Source organism: Carcharhinus amblyrhynchos, chromosome 16 (assembly GCF_965287045.1).
Source record: "Carcharhinus amblyrhynchos chromosome 16, sCarAmb.v2.hapA, whole genome shotgun sequence".
NCBI lineage: Eukaryota > Metazoa > Chordata > Chondrichthyes > Carcharhiniformes > Carcharhinidae > Carcharhinus > Carcharhinus amblyrhynchos.
Genome location: NC_137339.1, coordinates 37,138,676 through 37,164,660, shown reverse-complemented (window position 1 = coordinate 37,164,660; position 25,985 = coordinate 37,138,676). Strand labels below are relative to the sequence as shown.

The following is a 25,985-nucleotide window of genomic DNA, read 5'->3' as shown; positions in this document are numbered from 1 at the left end:
GCAGCCAAAACACACACACTGACAGACTGTGCAATCTTAAGGTAGGACACAGGATAATGGGCAGCTACATGCCATCCACATAGGGGCCTGGCATAGCTTGGGGCATTGGCAGTGCACACAGCTGCAGACAGTCAATAGGGGGATTTGCCCCTCAGAAATCACGGTCTGATAGCTGTGGCTGTTCTGAAATCACGTTTATTTTACCTGATCTTCCATTTTCATATGCACTCTCTCTCTCTCTCTCCTCTCTATCTCTATCTCTCACACTATCTCTTTTTCTCTACACCTCTCTTTCGTACAAGCATCAAAAGAGTCTATCCCGGATGGTGAGGCTGCCCATGTGTCATTGCTGGAGAGACTTTGGCCCTCCATTGCTGGGAGCCCAATGGCCGTCCTTAATTAGATGACCATTAATTGGCCAACTCACCAAAAACCACGCAAGGTGATTATTGCCCAATTGTCAGAACTCCCGTTTGATCCTGACCTCGGGATCCCAGGCATAAATCAAGGCATAGATTCTAATCTGGATTGGAATTTTGTTGAACTTTTCTTTCCCTAACCCAAGGAAGCTGAGGCTATTTGTATTATTGCGACAGATCAGCCATGATCTTATTGAATGGCGGGGCAGGCTCGAAGGGCTGGATGGCCTATTCCTGCTCCTATTTCTTATGTTCTTATGTTCCCATGTTTCAAAAATGCTCTGAGATCTACACAGACCCATCACCTCAGATAATTTATTCACTTCTGTGTCAACAATATTCTTAATAACTTTAACCACTTCAATCTGATCCGTACTCATACAATCATAGAATCTACAGTGCAGAAGGCCAACTCTGCACTGACAACAATCCCACCCAAGCCCCATCCCCATAATCCCATGTGTTTACCCTCCTAATCCCCCAAACACTAAGGGGCAATTTAGCATGGCCAATCAACCTGACCCGCACATCTTTGAACTGTGGGAGGAAACATGGAGCACCCTGAGGAAACCCGCACAGACATGGGGAGAATGTGCGAACTCCACACAGATAGTGACCCAAGGCTGAAATTGAACCCAGGTCCCTGGTGCTGTGAGGCAGCAGTGCTAATCACTGTGCCATCTACATCTCTCAGCCGAATCCAAGCCCAGGATGAGAAAGCCATTCCCATCGCTCTGAGATTGGGGATAGTCCTTACTACTCTTCTTTGTCTCTTCTTGAGAATAGAATGGCCTCAATAATAACCCAGCCTTTCAATTATAGTAAATGGGGGATGCGGGTGGTGGTGTTGGGGTAAAAAGTGGAAGGTAACCCCATCCACCTGCACACACCCACCACTCTTATTACAGCAATGGATATGATGGCCTCCAAGTGTCCCACAGTGGAGAGATCGGGTACGTTTTTTCAAAAGACCTGACCGTGCAATCGCAAACCTAATTTGAAGGAGACAACAGCTGTACAAGCTTCCTGGAGGTCGGGGAAGCCCACCAGCGAAAGGGAGTTGGGGCATTGGCAGCTCTCCAAGGTCACTGCTTTCCAGGGCCATCAGGAGTGTACCCCATCTCCATCCACTTTTAGTATTCAATCGAGTGAGCAATATAGCCCAAGAGTCTTCTCATTTTTGCCAACATCATGACACACCAGTTGAATATTTAGGAAGCTGTCAATGATCACTCGCATGTTTTATTTTTTTCCTTTCATTTTTTGCCAGGCACTTGCTCATTTTATAAATAGCACAGTTATGTTGAATAGTTTACAAACTTCCCAGTTTATCCAAATCTGTTGCACCATATTCCATACCAAAAATGTACCATACAATTTGCTTCATTTGCAAATTTTATTAATTAGTAAATGAATATAATAAACAAAGGGCAGCACGATGACACAGTGGTTAACACTACTGCCACGTGGCACCAGGGACCCAGGTTCAATTCCAGCCTCGGATGGCTGTCTGTGTGGAATTTCCCCCAAGTGCTCTGCTTTCCTCCCACAGTCCAAAGATGTGCGGGTTAATTGATTGGCCATGCTAAATTGTCCCTTTGCGCAAAGGGGTTTTGCAGGGTAAATATGTGGTGTTACGGGGACAGGGACTGGGTGGAATTGTTGTCGATGCAGGCAGGATGGACTGAATGGCCTCCTTCTGCACTGTAGGGATTCTGCGATTCTATAATCGGGATTCCACATCAGATTCTTTTGCACCCAACTAATGCCATTGCCAAGCAACTCCTTTTCAAAGCTTTGCTCGTGGTCCTTTATTCACAAATTGATCCACCTCGTCATGTTGCTCTTCTCACCATGGGACTTTATCCAGTGCATGTCATTCTTAACTACAATTAATAGAGTCCTTCAACTTGTTCAAAATTGTAGAAGGGATTGAAATCACAGGTTTAGTTTATGATTATGAATAGAATGGAAGTGAGATGAATGTGCAATATCTGAAATTATACAGTGATCAATACCTCACTTGCAAGTGTAAAAAAAATTAGCCTGAAGCAACTTGCCTGTGATGCAAAGGCTTTGCTCTCTCACTTATGTGATTTTACATTTACCTTTTATTTATTGGTTATTTCAAGTATTTAAAATATAAAGTGGGATTTAGGTTTTTTGGACTTGTGCATATATCAAAACACAGGTGTTTCACTGAACCATTTTTAATTTTGTATTTAGTCTAACGTGATTGGGGAGGTAATGTTGTTGCAAAATCGTTCCAACTGCCTGTTGGTTAGCAGGGCGACGGTTGCATCTCTAATTGTTCCTTTTCTTCACCTGTCATGTACATAACCGGGTCACAGAAGGCTAAGCTACAGTTTGGACAACTCAGCAGGGACCATTTGAGAAAGTAACAACCTCCTGCTGAACTTGACTGGGGAACTAGCTGACGTGCATTGACTGCTGATACTGCGTCACTATTTATAAACATTGTGACTGATTTCAGCAAGGCAGGAAACCCAGTTTTGTCTTTTAATTCACAGGCAATCTTAGCCACATTCATGTCTAAGTGCATTACACTTCTATTTGACCCACAAGCTGTACGTCTCAAACAACTGATTCAAGTATCTTGAGAAGTCTGAATCACATTTTTCACCACTACATAATTAACTGTAGAAAAGCAAAGATGGATTTTAAAAGATAAAAATCGGTTGGGTTTGAATTTATGAAATTCATCAAGGTAAGCAATTTTCCATAGGTTTTTTTGTTATTCGTTTAAGGGATTTGGGCTTCACTGACTACACCAGCGTTTATTGCCCATCCCTAATTTTCTTTGAAAAAGTCATGGTGAACTGCATTCTTGATTCCCTACATTCCATGTCGATTAGATATACAGACAGTGCTGTTAGGTTTGGAGTTTCAGGGTTTTGACCCAGTGACAGTGAAGGAAGAGTGATATCATTCCAAGTCCGTATGGCAAGGGCCTTGGAGTTGGTATTCCCATGTATTTGCTGCCCTTGTCCATCTAGTTTGGTGGCGGTCGTGGGTTTGGAAGGTGCTGTCTGAGGATCCTTGGTGAGTTTCTGTAGTGCATCTTGTAGATGGTACACATGCTGCTACTCTCTTGTTGGTGATAGTTATTGCCATCATTTGTGTGGTGCGAATGTTACTAATCACTTGTCAACCCAAACCTGGTTAATGTCCAAGCCTTGTTGCATTTTGACATAGATTGCTTCCTGTTTGTGGAGTCGCAAATGGTGCTGAACATTCTGCGACCATCAGTGAACAGCCCCAATTCTGATCTTGTGATGGAAGGAAGATCATTGATGAAGCAGCCGAGGATGGTTAGGCCTAGGAGACAACCATGAGGGACTCCTGCAGTGATGTCCTGGAGCTGAATTGATTGACCTCCAACAACCAAAACCATCTTCCTTTCTGCCAAGGATGACTCCAACCAGCAAAGCGATTTCGCCTGATTCTCATTGTCTCCGGTTTTTCTACAGCTCTTGATGCAATGCTCGGCAAAATGCAGCCTTGATGTCAGCTCTTTTGTTCATGTTTGAACCAAGGCTGTAATGAGATCAGGAGCTGAGTGATCTTGACAACATGAGTGATCCTGGCAGAACTCAACCTGAGCATCCATGAGTAGGTTATTGCTCAGTAAGTGCTGCTTGATTGCACTGCCTTCTTCTATCCCTTTGCTGATGATTGAGAGTAGATTGAAGGGGCAGTAATTGGCTTGACTGGAGTTGTCCTGCTTGTTGTATACATGACATACCAGAATAACTTTCCACATTCCTGAGTATCTGTACTGCAAGAGCTTGTCTATGGGTGTGGCAAATTCTGGAGCACAAGCCTTCAATACTATTGTGGAAATATTGTCAAGGCCCATTGCCTTTGCAGTATCCAGTGCCTTCAGCCCTTTTTTGATATTGTGTGGAGTGATTCGAATTGGCTGAAGACTGGCATCTGTGATGCTGGGGACCTCAGGAGGAGGCCTAGATGGATCAACCAACCACTCAGAACTTCAGGCTGAAGATCGTTGCAAATGCTTCAGCCTTATCTTTGCACAGATGCGGCAATAATAATCTCTCCCTCAATGTCAACAAAACCTGGAAATTGTCATCAACTTCAGGAAGCATAAAGGAGAACATGCCCCATCTATATCAACGGGGACAAAGTAGAAAGGGTCGAGAGCTTCAAGTTTTAAGGTGTCCGGATCATCAGTAACCTGTCCTGGACCCCCCATGCCGACACTATAGTTAAGGAAGCACATTAAGTCTCTACTTTCTCAGAAGACGAAGGAAATTTGGCATATCATCAACAACTTCCACCAAGTTTTACAGATGCACCATAGAAAGCATTCTTTCTGGCTGTATCACAGCTTGGTATGGCTCCTGCTTGGCCCAAGGCCGCAAGGAAATATAAAAGGTCATGAATGTAGCCCAATCCGTCATGCAAACTAGCCTCCCATCCATTGACATTGTCTACACTTCCCGCTGCCTCAGCAAAGCAACCAGCATAATTAAAGACCCCACACACCGCAGACATGCTCCCTTCCACCTTCTTCCATTGAGAAAAAGATACAAAAGTTTGAGGTCACGTACCAACTGACTCAAGAACAGCTTCTTCCCTGCTGCTGTCAGACTTTTGAATCGACTTACTTTGCATTAACTTGATCTTTCTCTACACCCTAGCTATGAATATAACATTACATTCTGCATTCTCTTGTTTCCTTCTCTACGGACAGAATGATTTGTCTGTATAGCGCGCAAGAAACAATACTTCTCACTGTATGTTAATACATGTGACAATAATAAATCAAATCTCAATGTGCTGGACTCCCCCATCATAGAGGACGGGGATATTTTTGGAGCCCCGTCCTCCAGTGAGTTGTTTAGTTTTCCACTACCATTCATAGCTGGATTGGCAGGATTGCAGTGTCCAATACCTCCATCCTTATTCTTGCAGTACATCGAATTGGCTGAAGACTGGCAGCTGTAATTCTGGGGCCCTCCAGAGGAACCACATCTCCCTGACTATACCACTGTGCCACCACCTCCACCATGAATGGTGATGTATGGAATGTTTTCTGCAAGATATGATTCTGGGAGTATGATTGTGTCAGGCTATTTCTTGTCTAGCTTGTGAGACAATCCTGCCAGTTTTGGCCCAAGCCTCCAGATGTTATTAAGGATGTCTTTGTAGGGTCAAAAGGGTTTGTCGTTGTCATCTCTGGTGCCTAGGTTGATACCAGGTGTTCCATTCAGTTTCATTACTTTTTGAGAGTTTTGTAGTGGCTGGATACAACTGAGTTCTACCATTTCAGAGGATATTTAAGAGTCAACACATTGATGTGGACCTAGAGTCACACGTAGCCTGACCAAGCCAGGCAAGGGTGACAGATTTCCTAACCTAAAGGACATTAGTGAACCAGATAAGTTTTTACCACAATGATTCCCTGATCATCATTAGACTTTTAATTCCAGATTTTTTATTCAAGTCAAATTTTATCACTGGGATTCAAACCTTGTGGTCTCTGGATTGTTAGTCCAGTGACAATACCACTACGCCATGGCCTCTTCTGTTAAAGGCAGGCCCAGCAATAATAAGGCCCAAGAGCGATACCTCCGGGCATAAGAAGTGAGTTATTTTGCAGCAAGGCTGATGTGTGGGAATTCAGTAAGATTGAACTGCCCTTTTGGTGGTGCGGTTAGCTCAATTTATGGAAAATGCAGGAATGCATTGAGTACTTTCAGGCTCAAAAATAAATTGAGGATTGCTGATAATCTCACACTGAAACGTATGGCCCACTTGTAAGCACTTTGTGGTTGCAGTGTGCTAGAAAGTGGTGTGTAATTCTGATGAAGGTTTGGATAATGCGCACATTAGGAGACTGAATGCTGCAAGGGTAGCTGTGTGTTTCATTCCATGCTGAAGTCAGCGAGCTCAAAAGTGAGTGCTGGGATGGAGGCATGACTGAGGAACAGTTTCTTAAATACATAATTATAAAAGAACAAAAGCAAATTCCTATTATGTTTCATCTTTACATCCAGTATTTCCTGAGGAAAGGCTGAGGCGTCTGATTGTGTTTTTATTGAAAGTCCTCCCTCGAGTATTTCTTTGATGTGCTTTGGCAAACGGCTGTCATTCTGTTTGTGATCAAAATACAAGGTTTTAGATTTCACAAACAAATGATCAATGTTGGCTGTTAACTTGGACAAAGTTTCAAAGAAGTTGATGAGTATTTTGTTTATTTTCCCATCCTGAGCTCTGCCTTTTCTCTTTCTCTCCCTTTAAAATCACCTCAAAACCCATATCATCATTACTTTTAATCTGAAACAAAAACTTCTAACCTGTCCTTTACTATGCAGCCATGTGCCTTTGATAGGTTGCTGAAACACTTTGTTTCTTTTCATTGAAACAGCAATATTAAATGAAACTAATTTTATTGACTGGCAATCTGTGATGCTGCCCTTCGATGGGCCAAAGGTTGGCTACTGCAAAAGCTGCAAAGTGAGGGTCATTAGTATCATCTTGTAAGAATTTGGCAGTGAACAAAATAATCAAGCTGTTGCTCTAAAGTGTCTTGTAATTGTGTCTTTGACCAGGATGAATCCACGGGAGAGATCACCTTCTACATGAAAGGGGCTGATGTGGTCATGACAGGAATTGTTCAGTATAATGATTGGCTTGAGGAAGAGGTATGTAGTGTTCCTCATTTATTTGTTCACCCGTTCAAAGGCAATTTATCAGACCAGGTCCTACAGCGTCACAAATACCCCCCTGGTGTAAAAGCAATAAAATGTAACCGAATGAGATTCCTTCTTGCTTTTTATTATTTATAAAGGGAGGCTGCTGACATTGTAGCCTAAGTTTTAATTTTGATACCTGAAAAGGATACGGTCTGTGTGGAGTTTGCGCATCCTCCCTGTGTCTGCATGGGTTTCCTCCCGCAGTCCAAAGATGTACGGGTTAGGTTGGTGGGCCATGCTAAATTAACCCTAGTTCAGGGGTTTAGCAGGGTAAATATGTGGGGTTACGGGAATAGGGCCTGAGTGGGATTGTGGTCAGTGCAGACACGAAGAGCCGAATGTCGCCCTCCTGCAGTGTAGGGATTCTATGATTCTATAGGGTTGGCAGGAGGTTAAAATTAGGGTGGAAGGCTGAGGGTCACCTTTGCCTCTCAGTTTGCACTGTGCTCACACCCACTGCCTCCCAACTCCCTGATCTCTGATGACCGCTGTCAGACCTGGACCTCAGAAACAGATAAGAGGTGGAATGTCATGTTAACACATGTCTGTGCAGGAGGTCCATAGTTGCAAACAAGGTTTGAGATTAGAAAAGTTGGTGAAATGAATTATTTTCTTGGTTTCCTTGTGGAAGTTGAGGAGCAGAGGTGGGCTGCCCGAAACCTTACATCTCTATCCCCTAATTGCAATTGCCTCCTTGGTGCTGAGGCTGTTATATAGAGAAAAGTACAGCACAGGAACAGGCCCTTCGGCCCTCCAAGACAGTGCCGATCATGATGTCTGTCTAAACTAAAACCGTATGCACTTAGAGTCCGTATCCTTCCATCCCCATCCTATTCAGTACTTGTCTAGTTGCCCCTTAAATACTGCAATTGTACCTGCTCCCATCACCTCCCCGGGCAGCACATTCCAGACATTCACCACCCTCAGTGTAAACACCTTTCCTCGTACATCTCAAAACTTTTCCCCATGCACCTTAAACTTATGTCCCCTAGCACTTGACATTTCTACTCTAGGAACAAGCATCTGACTATCCACTCTGTCCATGCCACTCATAATTGTAGACTTCTATCAGGTCATCCCTCAGCCCCTGTTATTCCAGTGAGAACAAACCAAGTTTATTCAATCTCTTCTCATAGCTAATACCCTCCAGACCAGGCAGTATCCTGGTAAACCTCTTCTGTACCCTCTCCAAAGCATCCACATCCTTCTCATAGTGTGGCGATCAGAATTGTACACAATATTCTAAATGAGGCCTAACTAAAGTCTGTATATCTGCAGCATGACCTGCCAATTTTTATACTCAGTGCCCTGACCGATGAAGGCAAGCAAGCCATATGCCTTCTTGACCACCTTATCCACCTGCGTTGCTACTTCCAGTGATCGATGGACATGTATGCCCAGATCTTTCTGCCCGAAGGGTTCTGCCATTTACTATATAATTCCTACATGCAATGGACCTTCCGACATACATTACCTCACACTTGACCGGATTAAACTCCATCTGCCATTTCTCTGCCCAAGTCTCTCACCGGTCTATGTCTTGCTGTACCCTCTGACAATCCTGTTCACTATCTGCAACTACACCAATTTTTGTGTTGTCTGCAAACTTACTAATCAGACCTCCAAATCATTTTCCTCCAAATCGTTTATATATTACTATGAAAACGAAGGTCCCAGAACTGATACCTGTGGAACACTGCTTGACATAGCCTTCCATTTCAGAAAAGCACCTCTCTACTGCTACCCCCGTCTTCTGTGGCCAAGCTCGGGTTTCTGACAGCAACCTCGTGTTGCTCACAATCTACTACCTGCCCACTGGCTGGATAATGATTGTAAGAAGTCTCACAACACCAGGTTAAAGTCCAACAAGTTTATTTGATAGTAAACCCACTAGCTTTCGGAGTTTGCTCTTTCGTCAGGTGAGACTGAAAGCTAGTGGGTTTACTATCGAATAAACTTGTTGGACTTTAACCTGGTGTTGTGAGACTTCTCACTGTGTTTACCCCAGTCCAACGCTGGCATCTCCACATCATGGATAATAATTCCCATGGATTAGGGTGGGAGACTCATGTCTGACATCTAAATGAAGCCTGAGACTAAAGTTTCACTGGCCTTGTGTGACACTGTGATGTGAACTTGCTGTTCACCACACACCTCACACACACACTATATTAGCATTGGCCTCGAGTTAAAATTCAGCAACTGCCTGCTCTGTTAGGAGCAAGGGATTTTTTGGGGCTGACACTGATCATAGAAGCATGGCAAAATTTTCCAGCCGTTCAAACCAGTGGGATTTTCCAGTCCCGATGCAGTGAACGGAGATTTGGCTGAGCGGCAGCCAAAGAATGGCTGGAAAATTCCGGTCATGATGTTTAGCACTTAAGGCACGGAAAGAGCTGTTAATGCTTTGTAAGAACAAAATTTTCAGCAATCTCTGACATGTCCCCAAAATGCTTGCATTGAATCACTCTCTGAGATATTATTCTTTGGAGTAGGTGCAAGAATTCGTACAAATCAAAGACCTGCTATAAGAAATGTAGATTTTTTTTAATAAGAAGTTTTATTTGCATATATTATAATCTGTCAGAAACATAAGCGGTCTAAAGAATCTGATTTGTTTTTTGTGGTTTTGATTACAGTGTGGCAACATGGCCAGAGAGGGACTTCGAGTTCTGGTCGTTGCTAAGAAGTCCCTAACGGAAGAGCAGTACCAGGATTTTGAGGTAACTGGGGAGAAGGGGTGCAGATTTTATGGATTTTGAAAGAGCAGGGAATGTGGCATGCTGGGTAACTTAATTAGTTGGGAAATCTCAATTTCTAATGGTGGTTTGAGGTGCAGATATGAAATTAGCTGTGTGTTTGCAGCACCTTGAGCCTCACACCAGCCAACAGCAGGTTTATATTTGTAATACATTTGCATGCCATGAATACTGATAGAATCACAGAACTCTACAGTGCTAAGCCCATCGAGTCTGCACCAGTAGCAATCCTACCCAGGTCCTATCCCTGTAACCCCACATATTTACCCCGCTGATCCCTTTAACCTAACCATCCTGGGACACTAAGGGGCAATTTAGCATGGCCAGTGCATCTAACCTGCACACCTTTGGACTGTGGGAGGAAACCAGAGCACCCGGAAGAAACTCATACAGATGGGGAGAAAGTGCAAACTCTGTACAGTGTCCCAACCTGGAAATCGAGCCCAGCTCTCTGGGGCTGTGAGGCAGCAGAGCTAACCACTGTGCTGCCGTGCTGCCCTGAGTACTCACTAGTGGAAAACTTAGTTACAGCCTGCCTTCAAGATGAAATCAGCAATGCACAAGAATCTCCTGGCATTCAGTCTCTATTTATTTAATGAAGTGTGCACCAGTCAGCTTTGTATAGTGCGTAAAGTCAGTGGTCTTCCTTATTTAACTCTACAGCACAAGTGAGGGTAGCAGCAAAATGGCAGCTTTTATGGAAGCTCGGGACTGATGAAGGTGAGAGGGATATGGAGTGGGATTGGGGACATGGAGGAGTAGAAGAGAGATCCATTGGAAGACACAGTAGGGCCAGAGACATAGAGGAATGAAATGGAAAGAACTTGGCACTCTGGGTGTGGTGGGGGAAAAGGACGGTGGAAACAGCTAGTCATGGTAAGAAAATGAGGGGCATAAAGGGTGATGTCAGTACTCTTCAGCTGTGTTTCCATCTCAGAGTATTGACTGATGGAGGAAGTCCTTACAGCACTTTGAGGTCAGCTCCAATGTTTCAATTCTCCCCTGTTGAGAGTGACCTTAGGCAATGGGCGTGATTCACCAGCCCCGCATGCCCATATGCAAACTGTGCCAGGGCCAGCAAATCATGGGGAATGGGCCATAGCACAATGATGATGTATATCTAGAAACCAATGCAGAAAACGTACAAATGTGATGTTGGGTGAGGATAGATTATGATGGTTCCCATGTTGTCACTCACTGTCAGAACTCAGGTGACAATGTCCATTTAGTAGGGTACCAAAGGACACTCATGGAACTCTGCTCTGTCAACATCTTGGAAGGGGGAAAGAAAATGTATTTTTTTGTTTTAAGTCACTTTCCTCTTTCACAAGACTAAGTTGTGTTAAATTACCAGATGGCTTTATTACAGAAGTAAATCAATGGAAAAAATGTCTCTTTTTCAGACTCGTTATAATCAAGCAAAGCTGAGTGTGCATGATCGATCATTGAAAGTGGCAACTGTGATTGAGAGTTTGGAGATGGAAATGGAGCTCCTTTGTCTAACTGGAGTTGAGGATCAGCTGCAAGTTGATGTCAGGCCTACCCTGGAGATGCTGAGAAATGCTGGGATAAAGGTAAGAAATCATGTCCCAGTGCAGAGCCAAGATTTTGTCATGGATGACTGAGAAAGATGCCCACTGTATATTGCAATTCTGAAATCTTATGGTAATTGCATAACCTTTTTTTTAATCAGTGAGAGACATGTAGAGGGTGCAGAAGGAATTTACTTCACATGAAAACCGAAAACGCTGGAAAATCTCAGCAGGTGCCACAGTATCTGCGGAGAAAGAATAGAGCCAATGTTTTGAACCTTGGGTGACCCTTCATCAGATGCTGTCAGACCTGCTGAGACTTTCCAGCATTCTCTGTTATTGTTTCTGATTCCAGCATCCGCAGTATTTTGCTTTCATCTTAGTGAAGAAATTTACTTTGCTGTCTTCAGGGATGAGGGACTTGAGTTACGTCGATGGATTGGAGAAGCTGGGTTAGTTCTCCTTCGAGCAGAGAAGGTTAAGAGGATTTTTGATAGGGGGTGTTCAAAATCATGAGGAGGCACGAGAGAGAGAAGGAAGCTCTAGGAAGGGTTGAGAACCACAGAGCAATCAAGTTGCTTGGCAAAACAGCCAAAGGTGATATGAGGGAGAAACATTTTATAGAAGGAGTGGTTATGACCTGGACTGCAGTGCCTAAAAGAATGATGATGACAAATTCAATCAAAGCTTTCAAAAGGGAATTCGATTGATACTTGAAGGGCAACATTTGTGCAGTAATGAGGAAATGGTGGAGAAATGGATTGCTGAGAGGGCCCAGCGTGGGGACTCGATGAATTACAATCATTCTATAATCTAAAAAGTCGGATGAAGTTGAAGTTACGCTGCACTTTTGTAAGAATGCTTCCTGGATGAAACTTGAGACTTAGGATAGGATTTTCTGCCCCCACCCCCCAAGCCGTGGCAGCAGAGGCAGAGGTTGCTGGTGTGATCTTTTGAGTCCCACCGATATCTACAGCATTTTGAGTAGCTCACCAGTGCTATCATGGGGTGGGGCAGGGCGGGGGGAGAGAACCTTCAGCAGGACCAGCAAGATCCCGCCCCATATTGTGCTCGGTAATCTCCTATGTTGACTGTCTCTTGTATTGATGGAATTGTTCCATCATAGAAGGAGGCCACTTAGCCCATTGTGTTCATGCTAACTCTCTGTAATAGCTACACAGCTGCATGCACTCCCTGCTATTTCCCCAAAACCCTGCAAATGTTCTGTAAGCAGATAAGTATCCAAGTTGCTTTTGAAAATCATGATTGAATCTACCTCCAGTGCACAGTCAAGCAGTGCATTTCAGATCCTAACCACTTGCTGCATAAAAAGGTTTTTTTTATATGTTGTGTTTGGTTCTTTTGTCATTAACCTTAAATCAATGTCCTCTGGCTCTAAACACTTCCACCACTGGGAACAGTTTCTCCCAATCAAGAAATATTCAAGTAAATCTTTTTTGCACTTTCTGTAATGCCTTAATGTTCTTCCGAGAGTGTTGCACCCAGAATTAGACACAATGGGTGGGATTTTCTGGCTGTGCTCGCCCCAAAACCGGAAAAATCCCCCTGCCCTCCACTGAGGTCAACAGATCTTTGACCACCCCTTTCCCACTACAATACTTGTAGTAGGCGGAAAACCTGCCCCAATACCCCAGTCAAAACTGACAGAATGTTTTGTAAAGGTTCACTATAACTTGCTTGCTTTTGTACTCTATGCTTCTATTTCTGAAGCTGAGGATCCTCTATGCTTTATTAACCACTTTCCCAACCGCACCCTACCACCTTCAATTATTTTGCAAATATACCCTCTGGTCCCTCTGCTCCTGCACCCACTTTAGAATTGTATCTTTTATTTTAAATTGTCTCTTCTCATTCTTCCAAAATATTTTGTTTCACAATTCTTTGCGTTAAATTTCAAGTCCCGTCCACTCCTTCCAGCAGTCTGTCAATGTCTTCTTGAAGTCTATCACTAGTATGTTCACAGGTCACAATACTTCCAAGCTCTCTGTCATCTGCAAATTCTGACACTGTGTCCTGCAAATGCAGGTCTACATTATTAATATCAATCAAGGAAAGCAGTGGCGCTAATACTGATCCACATACCTACCTGCACTCTGAGAAACAACCATTCGCCACTTGTTTCCTGTCAGTCAGGCAACTTTGTTACCATCACTGTCCCTGTTATTCTACGGATTTCAACTTTACTGACAACCTCTTCTATGGCACTTTAAAACTGCAAGTGCTGGAAATACTCCACAGGTTTGGTAGTTTTGAAGAAGAGTCATATTTGACTTGTACTTTGTTTTTATTGCCTTTAACAAAATAATTGCTAGCTTTCCTGAAGTAATCAGTGTTTTTCCAAGTGACAATTTTATCCCAGATTATTGTTTTTGAAAGCTTTCAAGGTTAAACTGACTGGTGCTTACCATTGCATCATTGTGCATAAAGGGTGTAACATCTGCCATTCTCCAATCCTGTCAAATCCACCCCTCTATCTAATCAGTATTTGACAGATTGTGACTAGTGCTTTTACAATTTCCGCCCTCATTTCCCCAAATATGTTTAGCTATATCTCGTCCTGTGCTGGAACAATATCAACTTTAATACAACCAGCCTTTGGCTTTCTAATACTATTCTTTATCAATTATTAACCCATCAAATGATTTAGCATTCCTTTTGCATAACCTCTATCTTCACATGGTAAAGACAAATGCAAAGTACAATTTATTATCTTAGTCATGCCCCCTGCTTCCTTGCATCATTCCTCTTTATGGTCCCTAATCAGCCCCCTCTTCCTTTTAGTAACCTGTTGCTATTCCCAAGCTTATGGAAGACATTATTTTAATTACCAGGCTCTTTTCATACTCTCTTTGTCTTATTTCTTCTTTCACTCAGTACTTTCGATTTTCAGACTAATTCTCACTTGTATTATCAACTTGACATCTGTCATATGAACCCCTTTTTCATCTTCATCTTACTCTCCATCTCATTCGTCATCCAGGGAGCTCTGCTTTTGCTTGTCCTCCCATAACCTCAACTGTACCTGAATCATCTCCATAAAGGCAAATCATTTTCCCTGACAGTTTTGCTGACCAATCTTTGATTCAGATTTACATTCTATATGATCTTGTATCAATGTTGAGATTACTAACTGACCCTGGTACTTTTACACTGATTCTTCTAGGTGTGGATGCTCACTGGTGACAAACTTGAAACAGCAACTTGTACAGCGAAAAATGCACATTTAGTAACCAGGAACCAAGACATTCACATCTTCCGAACCGTAAGTGTTTCCAGTCTCATTGCTGCCACCAGATCCTTAAGTATCTGGATGGCGCTGAGCTCTATGATATTTAAGACCATAAGCACCTGTTGAAATGGTTGTGCCAATACCAGTCTTTCTTTCAACAAATGCAAGTGTGAGTCTTGGAGGGGAAGAAGAGAATTTTAACCTCCTCAACTCCTGGGGATGCTAACTTTTGCTACATATAGCTCTGTAGATAATGATGGGTATTAGTGACTCCTTGCCTAACTGGTGATATATCATTCATATATTGAATGATGTCTTGACAGTTTGACCATCAAAATATTGTGGTCTTCCTGATCTAGCAGGGTTCAATGGATAGCAATCAGCAGCTGATTTTGTTATTGCTAGGGTGACACGGCGGCACAGTGGTTAGCATTGCTGCCTCACCGCGCCAGGGACCTGGATTCGATCCCAGCCTTGGATAACTGTGCAGAGTTTGCACATTCTCCCCATGTCTGTGTGGGTTTCCTCTGGGTGTTCTGGTTTCCTCACACAGTCCAAAGATGTGAAGGTTGAATGGCGGGGCAGGCTTGAAGGGCTAGATGGCCTACTCCTGCTCCTATTTCTTATGTTCTTATGTTAGGTGGATTGGCCATGAAAAATTGCCCATTAGTGTTAGGGGGATTAGCAGGGTAAATACATGGAGTTACGGGGATAGGGCCTGAGTGGGATTGTTGTTGGAGCAGGCTCAGTGGACATCGGGGCGCACCCGCCCCCCTCGCGGACATCGGGGCGCACCCGCCCCACCTCGCGGACATCGGGACACCCCCCCAAACATAAGGGGAACACCCCCTTCAAATGGGGATGCCCAGAGGGCCTGCCCTGACACTGTCAGATTAGCACTGCCAGGGGACAGTTCCAATGGCTGAGTGGCCATGTTCCTCACTACCCGGGGACTATACGCACCTCTGTTCCCCCAGCATGGTTATCGTGACCGGTTTTCACTTCTGAAAAGCTGTAGGAATTCGCGTTGGTGTGACGTCACGCCGACTGGGTAAGAGGATGAGGTACAGGCGGACGTTACCCTGTCGTGGCCCGTAAGCGATCTTAATTTATTAAAATGTATGGAGATCTGGGTCAGCGCTTTCTAGGCATGAACCTGATCATATCATCGGTGGGGGGGTGGGGAGAATCTCAAACTGAGATCTTGCTGCTGCAAATCTGTTTGGCAGCTCACGAGCCATAATGGGATTTGTGGCTGCGATCAACAAGTTGTGGCTTTTTAAATAGTAAACTGACACCTTTGTTTTCAGTTGCTACAAATGTCACAGTGAAGAAACTGGACAAAGGCATTTGAAAGAAATGTTATTCTTTCTGTTTTTTTCTTTGCTGCTGCCTCCTGATAATTCATCATAGTTTCTCTGTTATTTGAGCTGAGATGTAACTTGATGTGAAGAAGAAAACAGTGGCTCAATCATCAAAGGAAAAGAACAGTGTAACTCATGTGGAACATGTTTGGTCAGTTATGTGCTAAGTAGTTGGCTTGACTTTTGGTTGCCTCTGTTGACCTAATACATATTACATAATAAATATAACCAAAAGACTCGAGTGTTTTATGTGTATGGTTTCCGTTGTTGCCAGTTCCTCTCGTGAACGTACTAATCGCTGTCAGGATACTGTTCTCTGGATCCTGGTGGCCTTTCATTAGCATCCTCAAATTGTCTTTTTCACAGGTATGAATGTTTAAGACACTCACCTATTGCTGCTGATATGCTTATTTTTAGATAACTAATCGAGGAGAAGCACACTTAGAGCTTAACGCTTTCAGAAGGAAACACGATTGTGCATTGGTCATTTCTGGTGACTCACTAGAGGTGAGCATTTATCTCTGTGCTTTACAATTCTGTTTGTTTTCTTCTAACAATTCAGATTTATTTTTGATGGGTCAATCCCTTTTACCCAATTCCCTCCTTTTTAGACCCTTCTCTCTGGGAGGCAATAACTCTCACTGGCAATATTAACTTATGGGTGCCGATATTCCTTCCGTCCTTGAAACAAGGGGTGGGATTTTCCAGCCACACTCGTCTCGAAAGCAGAAAATCCCACCCAAGGTCAACAGACCATTGCATGGTCTGCATCCTGTCTGCTACAATTCCTGTGGCGAGCGGGCTGGGAAGACACAAGGCATTGGACGCAATCTTGTCCACCGTTCACACCATGCTCCTACTGCAACGAGGTTGGATAATTTGGCAGTCAGTCAAATCTCCGTTTACTGCGACGGGATGGGAAAATCCCACCTGTGTGAACGGTGGTAAGATTCCGGCCATTGTTTCTTATGTTTGAATCTAGACATTGGAAGACACCATGGAAAAGCCTAGCCCTATTCCCTCCAATGGTCACAACTTGAAACTGCTTTTCCTATCAGCCATGCTCGATTCTAGCAATGAAGTCCTGATTTCTTGGTAAATGCCTGGCGTTGAGCCATCTAACCACCCATACAAATCCATAGTTGGGTAAGGAACTGAACAGTGTCTCAAATTTTTAATTCAAAGGCCCGGTATGAAGATTGCTTTTCAAATTTTTAACCCATTTCAGTATTATTGTTTCCCCCAACCCCCTGGCAGAGATGGATAGCCTGGTGTCAGGAGAGTTCAATAACCATTTTACTTGCTGCAAATTCTACTGTGTACTTTTGTGTTATTCCCAACAGTGCCCAACAGCAACATCATGGCACCATCTTTACGCATATGCTCAGAATGTGGCATTCGCAGATCCTGCTAAGCCAAGCTATCCTCCACAGTTTCTGGAGCTTGGATGTGATTTGAAGCAAACGGAGGGAGACCATCAGTTGATCTTTCATCAGAATGTGTGAAAAATGGGGGAGGCAGTGGCTTATCAGCAATGTCACTGGACTAGGAATCCAGAGGCCTAAGCTATCCCTCAGGTGACACAGGTTCAAATCCCACCATGGCAGCTGCTGGAATTTAACTTCAAATAATAAAATAAAATACCTGGAAGTGAAAGCTTTTTTTCAGTAATGGTGACCATGAACTATGAGGAATTGTCATATAACCCATCTGGTTAATTAATTCCCCTTCAGGGAAAGAAGCCTGCCATCCTTAATTGGTCAGGTTGATTCCAAACACACAGCAATGTGGTTGAAATGAAATAGCCACCACCCACATCCCATAAACGATTTAATTTTTTAAAGCCAGTGAATCAGGGAAGAGCTTTAGCATGAAAAAAATGGGAACTGTGGTATGGAATGTGGCTTGCTGCCCAAGCCCTGAAAGTCTTTGACATAAAATGGTGTTGTATATTTTGGTAGTGTTATAAATGGCTTGATATTATCGAAATTTCATAGAACCCCTACAGTACAGCAGGAGACCATTCAGCCCATCGAGGCTGCACTAACAACAGTCCCATCCAGGCCTCATTCCAGTAACCCCGTGTAGTTAGCCCTGACACTAAGGGGCAATTTAGCTTGGCTAATCAACCTAACCCACACATCTTTGGACTGTGGGAGGAAACTGGAACATCCGGAGGAAATCCACGCAGACACGGGGAGAACTCCGCACAGTCACCCCAGGCCAGAATTGAACCTGGGTCTCTGATGCTGTGAGACAGCAGTGCTAACCACTGTGTCACCCCCACCGTGCCTCCCTGCTGCCCCATGATTGTGTGATCGTACTTCTAATAAAGTCCTGTTGGTTTTGCTTGGTGAAATGCTCTGCGTGAAGCACTGATTGATCACCTTTTAATCTCAGCATGTGATCTAAATCACAATGATTATGTTACTATTGGGAGCCCCTTCCTATGTTTTCATTCTGCAGGTGTGTCTGAAGTTCTACGAGTATGAGTTCATGGAGCTGGCCTGTCAGTGCCCTGCTGTAGTCTGCTGTCGATGTGCTCCAACACAGAAAGCTCAAATCATACGCCTATTGCAGCAGAGGACTCGCAAATTAACATGTGCAGTAGGTGAGAAACCACAAACCTTCTCTTGTTTTCTGCCATGGGTGAGCTGTTCAGACAATAGACCACTATTGGCCTGTGTTTGTTCTCTATCTCTTGTTTTAGTTTGCTTTCTTTCTTATGCTCTCCCCTCCTTCCTGCTACATTCTGTGTTTTATAGTTTGTGATTAGTTATGTGGCCCACTGTTTGAGGATTAAACTAATTCTGTAACTCAGCAGTTGGCTAATTATATCATCCTGGATTAGATTTGGTCAGTTGTATAAATCATTTGCAGCAAAATCTTATAGTACCAACATAAATTAGACTGTTCGATTAAACCAGAAATTCAGTATCATTAAAATTATTGCTAAAAAAGGAGCTGGGACTGGATAAAACATATTAAGCCACAACTAGAGTACCATGTACAATCTTGGTCACTGAATTATAGGAAGGCTGTGAGTGCAATAGAGAAGCCAAAGAGAGGTTTTAGAGAGATGTTGATTTGATTTATTATTGTCGCGTGTGTTAGTATACAGTGAAAAGCGTTGTTTCTTACATGCTATAGAGCAAAGCATACTGTTCATAGAGAGGGAAAGGAGAGAGTGCAGAATGTAGTGTTATAGTCATAGCTAAGGTGTAGAGAAAGATCAACTTAACGCGCGGTAGGTCCATTCAAAAATCTGATGGCAGCAGGGAAGAAGCTGTTCTTGAGTCAGTTGTATGTGACTTCAGATTTTTGTATCTTTTTCCTGATGGAAAAAGATGGAAGAGAGTACGTACGGGGTGCGTGGGGGCCTTGATTATGCTGGCTGCTTTTCCGAGGCAGCGAGAAGTGTAGGTGGCATCAGTGGATGGGAGGCTGGTTTGCATGATGGCTTGGGCTACTTTCATGACCTTTTGCAGTTGTAATTGATGTTGTTGATGTTGCCAGAACCGGAGAATCTTCCCCATGAGGAAGGATTGGATCAAACGGGGTTACTGATAAAGAAATGGAAGGTTGTGGCGAGTTGAGTAAAATTCGAGGTTAAAAAGTACTTAATTCCTTGTACAGATATAGACCATTACCAGGGGCAGAAATTGAAGTAATTAGTAGAAGGATTTGAAGGCAGTTGAGAAGAAATGTTTTCACCCAGAGAGTAGTGGGAGGTCCAAAATTCACTGCTTGAAAAGATAGTAGATGCAGAATCCTCAAAGACATTTAAAAAATGTTTGAGAAATGCTCTTGAAGTGTAGTAACCTACAGGGTTATGCACTATGAACTGTGAAGTGGGATGACAGCTCTTTGTTAGCTGGCACAGGTGATTGACCATCTAGCTTCCTTCTCTGCCATAATTCTTTTTATGCTTATTTCCAATTATTGCTTGATCTAATAAATATGGCACAAAATATTAAATTTCTCACCTTACATCAAAGCTGTTTGCTGGAACCAAGGTTATGGGAAGCGGGAGTTTTTTATACATGGTCTGACTGCACCAAACCATTTCAAGTACTTCATTTAGTAGATTGGCTCTAAACTGGTTGACTCACTGATGTGCACAGCAGAAAAAAAAAACAAACCTCAGGAACTCTTCAGTTTCACAGTGCCTGACTCTTCTGTCATGTAAGTGGATGGAGAATTGACACAAAATTTTATGGACCGCTGCTCTGTTTACCAGGCATTTCTGACCAGTGTATACAGTATACTGGGAGATACTGCCCCCATCTCCACCCCGCCACCCAAAACATCGCCCTCACCCACCTCCTCGCCAATTGTGCCCCCCCCTGCTGATTGCTCCTCACTCACTCCTGATCACTGGCTGGTCAACGGCCCCCTTTCCTTCCCCACCCCCTTACGGAGCTCCCCATTAGGCCCTATTCTCCATCAGGATGCTTCTCTGGCTCCATCCCAGGTTGGCACTGCCAGGATGCCAGGCTGGCCCTGACCCCAATCATCTAGGGCTTCACTGGCCTCCGATCGCATCGGCAAGGCCATCACATCTGGTCCCCGTCAGTGGGGACCATCTTGTGATCTTCATCAGTGAGGACCTCAGCTGGCGAAGGGATGATGGGAAGTGAGCCTGGACAATTGCATCCCATGCTCATTAGTGACAGACAGCATGTCATTAATATTTAAATCAACCTTGCGCCCTTCCCGAGCACGATTTCGCCAGCAGAAGAGGACCAGAAGATAGTGAGAGGCGAGAAATCAGGTGTGAACACGATTTCTCACTTTTTGTCCTATATTATTGGCCTGCCACACCGATCGACAGGTGTACGCACTGGTAAGATCCCTTTGATATTGTGGTGCTCAGAACTCAGCAGAATACAGCAACTGAGCTCTGCCCAGTGTTTAGGAAGGGTTTACGTAACTTCCTTTATTTTATCCTCCAGTGTAGAAAGTCAAGGCTTCTTTATACTGTAGCAGCCATCTTGTCTTATAACCTTTCAGAAGTCTATTACTGTCCTCCTCTTTGCTTGTGACATTTCTGACCTTTATAGCACTCGCAAACTTAACTCTGCTCTATGCACCCACGTTCAGGCAGAGAAGGAAAAGGGTCATAATACATCTAAAAAAGAGCAGTCATCCTAATACAATCCTTGGGAAAGACAACTGTATACTTCCCAGTAGTCTGGAAACCAATCTTTCAGAGGATTGGAAGATTGGGACTCATGGCTCCAAATTTCCACCCTTCAGGCCGCATTTGATGAGTGTACGTATTGCTCGCCAACACATGCACACACTCAGTGTCTCACTTTCTCTCTTGTGCACGCTCTCTCACGTGCTCGCTCTCGCTCAGCTGTGTGCCAACAACCATGCCTGACTAATAATACAGATAAGAACGTCTGCCCTTGAGATCAGCTGGCAGCTTTAGTATTTCCTACCGAGCAGGCCCAAGAAAGAGAGTAATGGGTCCCAGACTCTTTATTCCAGGTACCATGCACAAATGAGTATAGAAGGAGGAGGGTAAAGCAGATTTTTGATCAGAGAGGGTTCAGTCTCCCTCGGGATGGTTCGCGGGGGGTGGCATGGTGGGTGCAGAGGAGTGGTTTTGGAGACCAGCTGGATAGACACAAAACGGGGCGGTGGGTCAGGGGTATCATTTTGGGGGTATCCCCACTGCACCTCAGATGGTTAAGAAAGTGCACTTTCCATCATGACAACTTATTCATGCCAACCTCATCATAGCACAGGCAACAAAATGTTCAGTTCAGTAGCCCGTTAATGATGATTTTTTGTTTAAAATGAAGTGGATTGCTGATTTTGGCTCCCAATGCCAAGGTCAAGAGTATCATTGAACTGCTGCAGAGCACCCTGATGGTGAGGGTGAGTAGCTGAGATCCATATGGGTATGAGTGACAAAGTTGGAAAAAGGCTTGTGTTCCTGCAGTTTAATTTAAGGAGGTAGGAAATTAATAAGCAGGACCTCAAAGTGGTTATCTCTACATTTATTCCTGAAACCATGCAGAAATAAGTAGAGAAATTGGAAGATATAGCAAGTAAATGCATGGCTGGAAAGGTTGTGTAGGAAGAGAGGGCTTTGGATTCCTGGCACATTCAGACCAGCCCAGAGGAGAATGGGACCTGTACAGGCCAAACGAGTTGTACTGGAGCAGAACTGAGATCAATTAACCTGTGGGGCAATTTGCTAGTGCTACTGGGTAGGGTTTAAACTAACTTGGCAATGATGCAGAAACCAGAAGGATATACTGGAGAGGAATACCAAGCTTCACTGATTACTGGGACAGCCAGATAATATTAGAGTAGAAAATGGTAAACTATTAGGTGGATTCAAAGAAGAGGGAAAATTAGTATTTATGTAAATACATGGAGCATAGTAAGTAAGATTGGTGATTGATAGGACCTCCTGCTGAAATCCCCCTCCCCACTTATCCCCATTCCCCTCCGCCGCCTTCTTGAGTTGCTTTTGCTTAGTCACGCTGATATGCTGTGGCCCAAGGAGATTGTTAAGTACAGCTCCTGTGTCCGAGAGCAAGTGATCTGACCAGAACCATGGCCTTCTCCATGTGAAGCGTTGCTGCAGACTATCTATTTATTTATTAGTATCATAAGTAGGCTCACATTAACACTGCAATGAAGTTACTGTCAAAATTCCCCAGTCACCACACTCCAGCGCATGTTTGGGTACGCTGAGGGAGAATTTAGCACGGCCAATGCAGCTAACCAGCATGTCTTTCAGACTACACCAGCTTTAAACTGCAGTAGAAAACATATCACTCCTATGAACTCAAACGAAACCAGTGGAATTCACTGAGCAACTAATGAAAAAGTAGCTGATGATTCCTTTAAGAAACGCTGGTGGGAAATCCTTGCTGCTGGATGTATGTTTTAATCATGTGTGTTTAAGCAAGGACTTCAGCTTGTTTATTAAAGTTGAAAATGGCACTGCTAGTCAAATCAGCACTACAGTCTGACTGATATCATGATCTGCTTTCTCGGTATACTTCTGATACCCACTCCTAACACCCGCACTGACGCACTCAACAAGCTTTGTCTACTGTGGGCTGCACCAGAGGTGTGCACACAAAGTGCAGACGCAATTGTGCATTCAAAATAACAACCGTGGTGCAGAAAATACGGGGGACTGAAGAGCTAGATTTTGTGGCCAACGAGTTTATTGTGAGATAAATCTGTAATTCCTTTCATTCATGGGACTATTTTTAAGAGTAAAAATAATTGAGTGTCAACCTGTTAGTGGCATAGTGCCACACTGCTGCCCCACAGCACCAGGGATCCGGGTTCGATTCCTGGCTTGGGTCAGTGTGCGGAGTCTGCACGTTCTCCTGGAGTCTGCGTGGTGTTCCTCCGAGTGATCCGGTTTCCTCCCGCAGTCTAAAAGATGTGCTGGTTAGGTGCATTGGCCATGCTAAATTCTTCTCAGTGTACCTGAACAGATGCCAGGGTGTGGCAATTAGAGCACTTTCTCTGTAACTTCATTGCAGTGTTAATGTAAGCTTACTTATGACACTAATTCTTAAAACTTAAACATAGTTTACCACCTGGAAGGGTGTCCTTGTAAACTCTGAACTCATTGCAGTCTCACAGTCAATAAACAGCGCCACCTTCTGACTACAAGAAAACAGTGGATGGATCCAACAGTAAACATGGAACCAAAAGACTGCTTTTTGCTATGGTTCTTTATGACTATTTTTCTCCCTTTGTTTCCTGGAATTGCATTTGGCTACAATGCCTCAGTTGCTGTCAGGAATAGAAATGTTTCACTGCAGTTGTATAGAATGTTGCTGAGGCCACACTTGGAGTATTGTGTGGAGTTTTGGTTTCCTTACCTGAGGGAGATTGCCCTTACTATAGAGGGAGTACAGCGAAAGTTTACAAAGCTGATTCCTGGATTGGCAGGTCTGTCAGATGAGAGATTAGGAATATATTAATTGGAGTTTACAAGAATGAGAGGGGATCTCATAGAAACTTACGATATTTTAACAGGATTAGACCGGGTGGAATCAGAAAAAATGTTCCCAATGGTTGGAGAGTCCAGAACTAGAGGTCACAGTTTGAGGATAATGAAGTGAGGGGAAATTCCTTCAGCCACAGAGTGGTGAATGTGTGGAATTCACCATCACAGAAAGGACTTGAGGACAAAATGTGTGATTTCAAGAAGAAATTAGATATAGCTCTCAGGGCTAAAGGGATATGGGGGTGGGGGTGCGTTGAGAGGAATCAAGGTGTTGAATTTGATGATCAGCTATGATCAAATGAATGCTGGAACTGACTTGAAGGGTCAAGTGGCCTCCTCCTGCTCTTATTTTCTATGTTTCAATGTTATGTATCTATGTATGCTTCTGGTATCTCAGCAAATTAGTCGTGTGTGTACTGCTGGAACACAAGTGCTAGTAGAACATTGCTTTGTGTAGGTTGAGAAGGAACAGTGGACTCCAACCAAATCCGATCCTATCTGCAGCAAGCTTCCATACGGAAGCACTTCCCAGCCCTGGGTGGGGTGGGCTCACTGGCTGGAATGTAATCAAGAATGGAAGCTGTAATTGATTTTCAATACCGTCCCCATTGTCCAATTTGTTAACTTAGAACCAATAATGCTAAATTACATTACTCCCAATGTCTTCCCCAGCTGAGATCAGTTAACTCAGCATGTACCCAGAATCAAACCTGCAGGTTGTTGTGTTCTGTGTGAAAAAAAAATCATATGAGTTAAGGACTCATAAGGAGGAGAGGAGAGGAATGAAACACATGACCAGATATAAGCACTTCACTAACTGAAAGCTAGGTGATGCTGTTGCATGATACAATGTGATTATTTAATACGGAACTGGCTGTGTTGGCATCACTGAGTAAGTAGGATTATTTCAGTTAAAAAAACATTTTCCCAAATGTGAACAAACCTATTGTAAAAGTGAGTGCATGTATGAAAGTATTCATGTCGAACAATCCTGTGATTCTGTAAGCACAGTAAAAAGTCTGACAACACCAGGTTTTAGTCCAACCTATTTATTTGATAATATACTCGCAAGCTTTCGGGTTAGCCCCTTCGTCAGATTCACCTGACGAAGGGGCTAACCCGAAAGCTTGCAAGTATATTATCAAATAAATAGGTTGGACTAAAACCTGGTGTTGTCAGACTTTTTACTGTGTTTACGCCAGTCCAACGCCGGCATACCCACATCATTCTGTAAGCAGACATAGAATCCCTACAGTGCAGAAGGAGCACCTTCGGCCCATCAAGTCTGCATTGCCCACAATCCCATCCAAGCCCTTTCGCCAGAATCCCACATATTCGCTCTGCTAATCCCTCTAATATATGCATCCCAGGACACTAAGGGGCAATTTAGCATGGCCGATCAACGTAACCCGTGCATCTTTGGAGTGTGGGAGGAAACCGGAGAACCAGGAGGAAATCTATGCAGACTTGGGGAGAATGAGCAAATTCCACGCAGACAATGATCCAAGCCGGGAATCAAACCCAGTCCCTGGAGCTGTGAGGCAGCCGTGCTAACCATTGTGCCAACGTGCCGCCCCTTTGTTTTACAAAGCTGCCACTTGCGGGTGTGCTATCCCAATTCTGCCTGCTAGTTCCCTCGCACGGATCACGGAAACCCCCGAATCAGTTTAATCTTGTGTTGCTTCATTTGCCTTGGGTAGAGATACTCACAGGCAGCAAACAATAATGTGCTGGCGCCCCCCGCTGCTATAGTGATTACTGGCTTCCTGTACAACCATCTTGAGAGATAGTTCGTGGTAAATTGCTAGCCTAAGTTTTCCACATATCTGGGATAATTTCCACAATTTCCCAAGCTTCCAGAGTGGAAAGTGCCTCTGGTTTGGTGTTTACCTGTTGCCGAATTGGCTGTTGTGTGTTGC

The 25,985-nt window shown here is 43.8% G+C and overlaps 1 protein-coding gene across 1 annotated transcript in view; it reads left to right on the top strand.

The window, feature by feature from the left end:
• Positions 1-25,985, top strand: part of atp9a (ATPase phospholipid transporting 9A) — a 179,232-nt gene that overhangs the window by 126,690 nt on the left and 26,557 nt on the right. The window contains exons 16-21 of the mRNA XM_080205002.1: positions 7,019-7,111; positions 9,802-9,885; positions 11,325-11,495; positions 14,638-14,736; positions 16,485-16,574; positions 18,534-18,678. Of these exons, the coding sequence (XP_080061128.1) occupies positions 7,019-7,111; positions 9,802-9,885; positions 11,325-11,495; positions 14,638-14,736; positions 16,485-16,574; positions 18,534-18,678 (682 nt within the window). The remainder of the gene's footprint in view (positions 1-7,018; positions 7,112-9,801; positions 9,886-11,324; positions 11,496-14,637; positions 14,737-16,484; positions 16,575-18,533; positions 18,679-25,985) is intronic.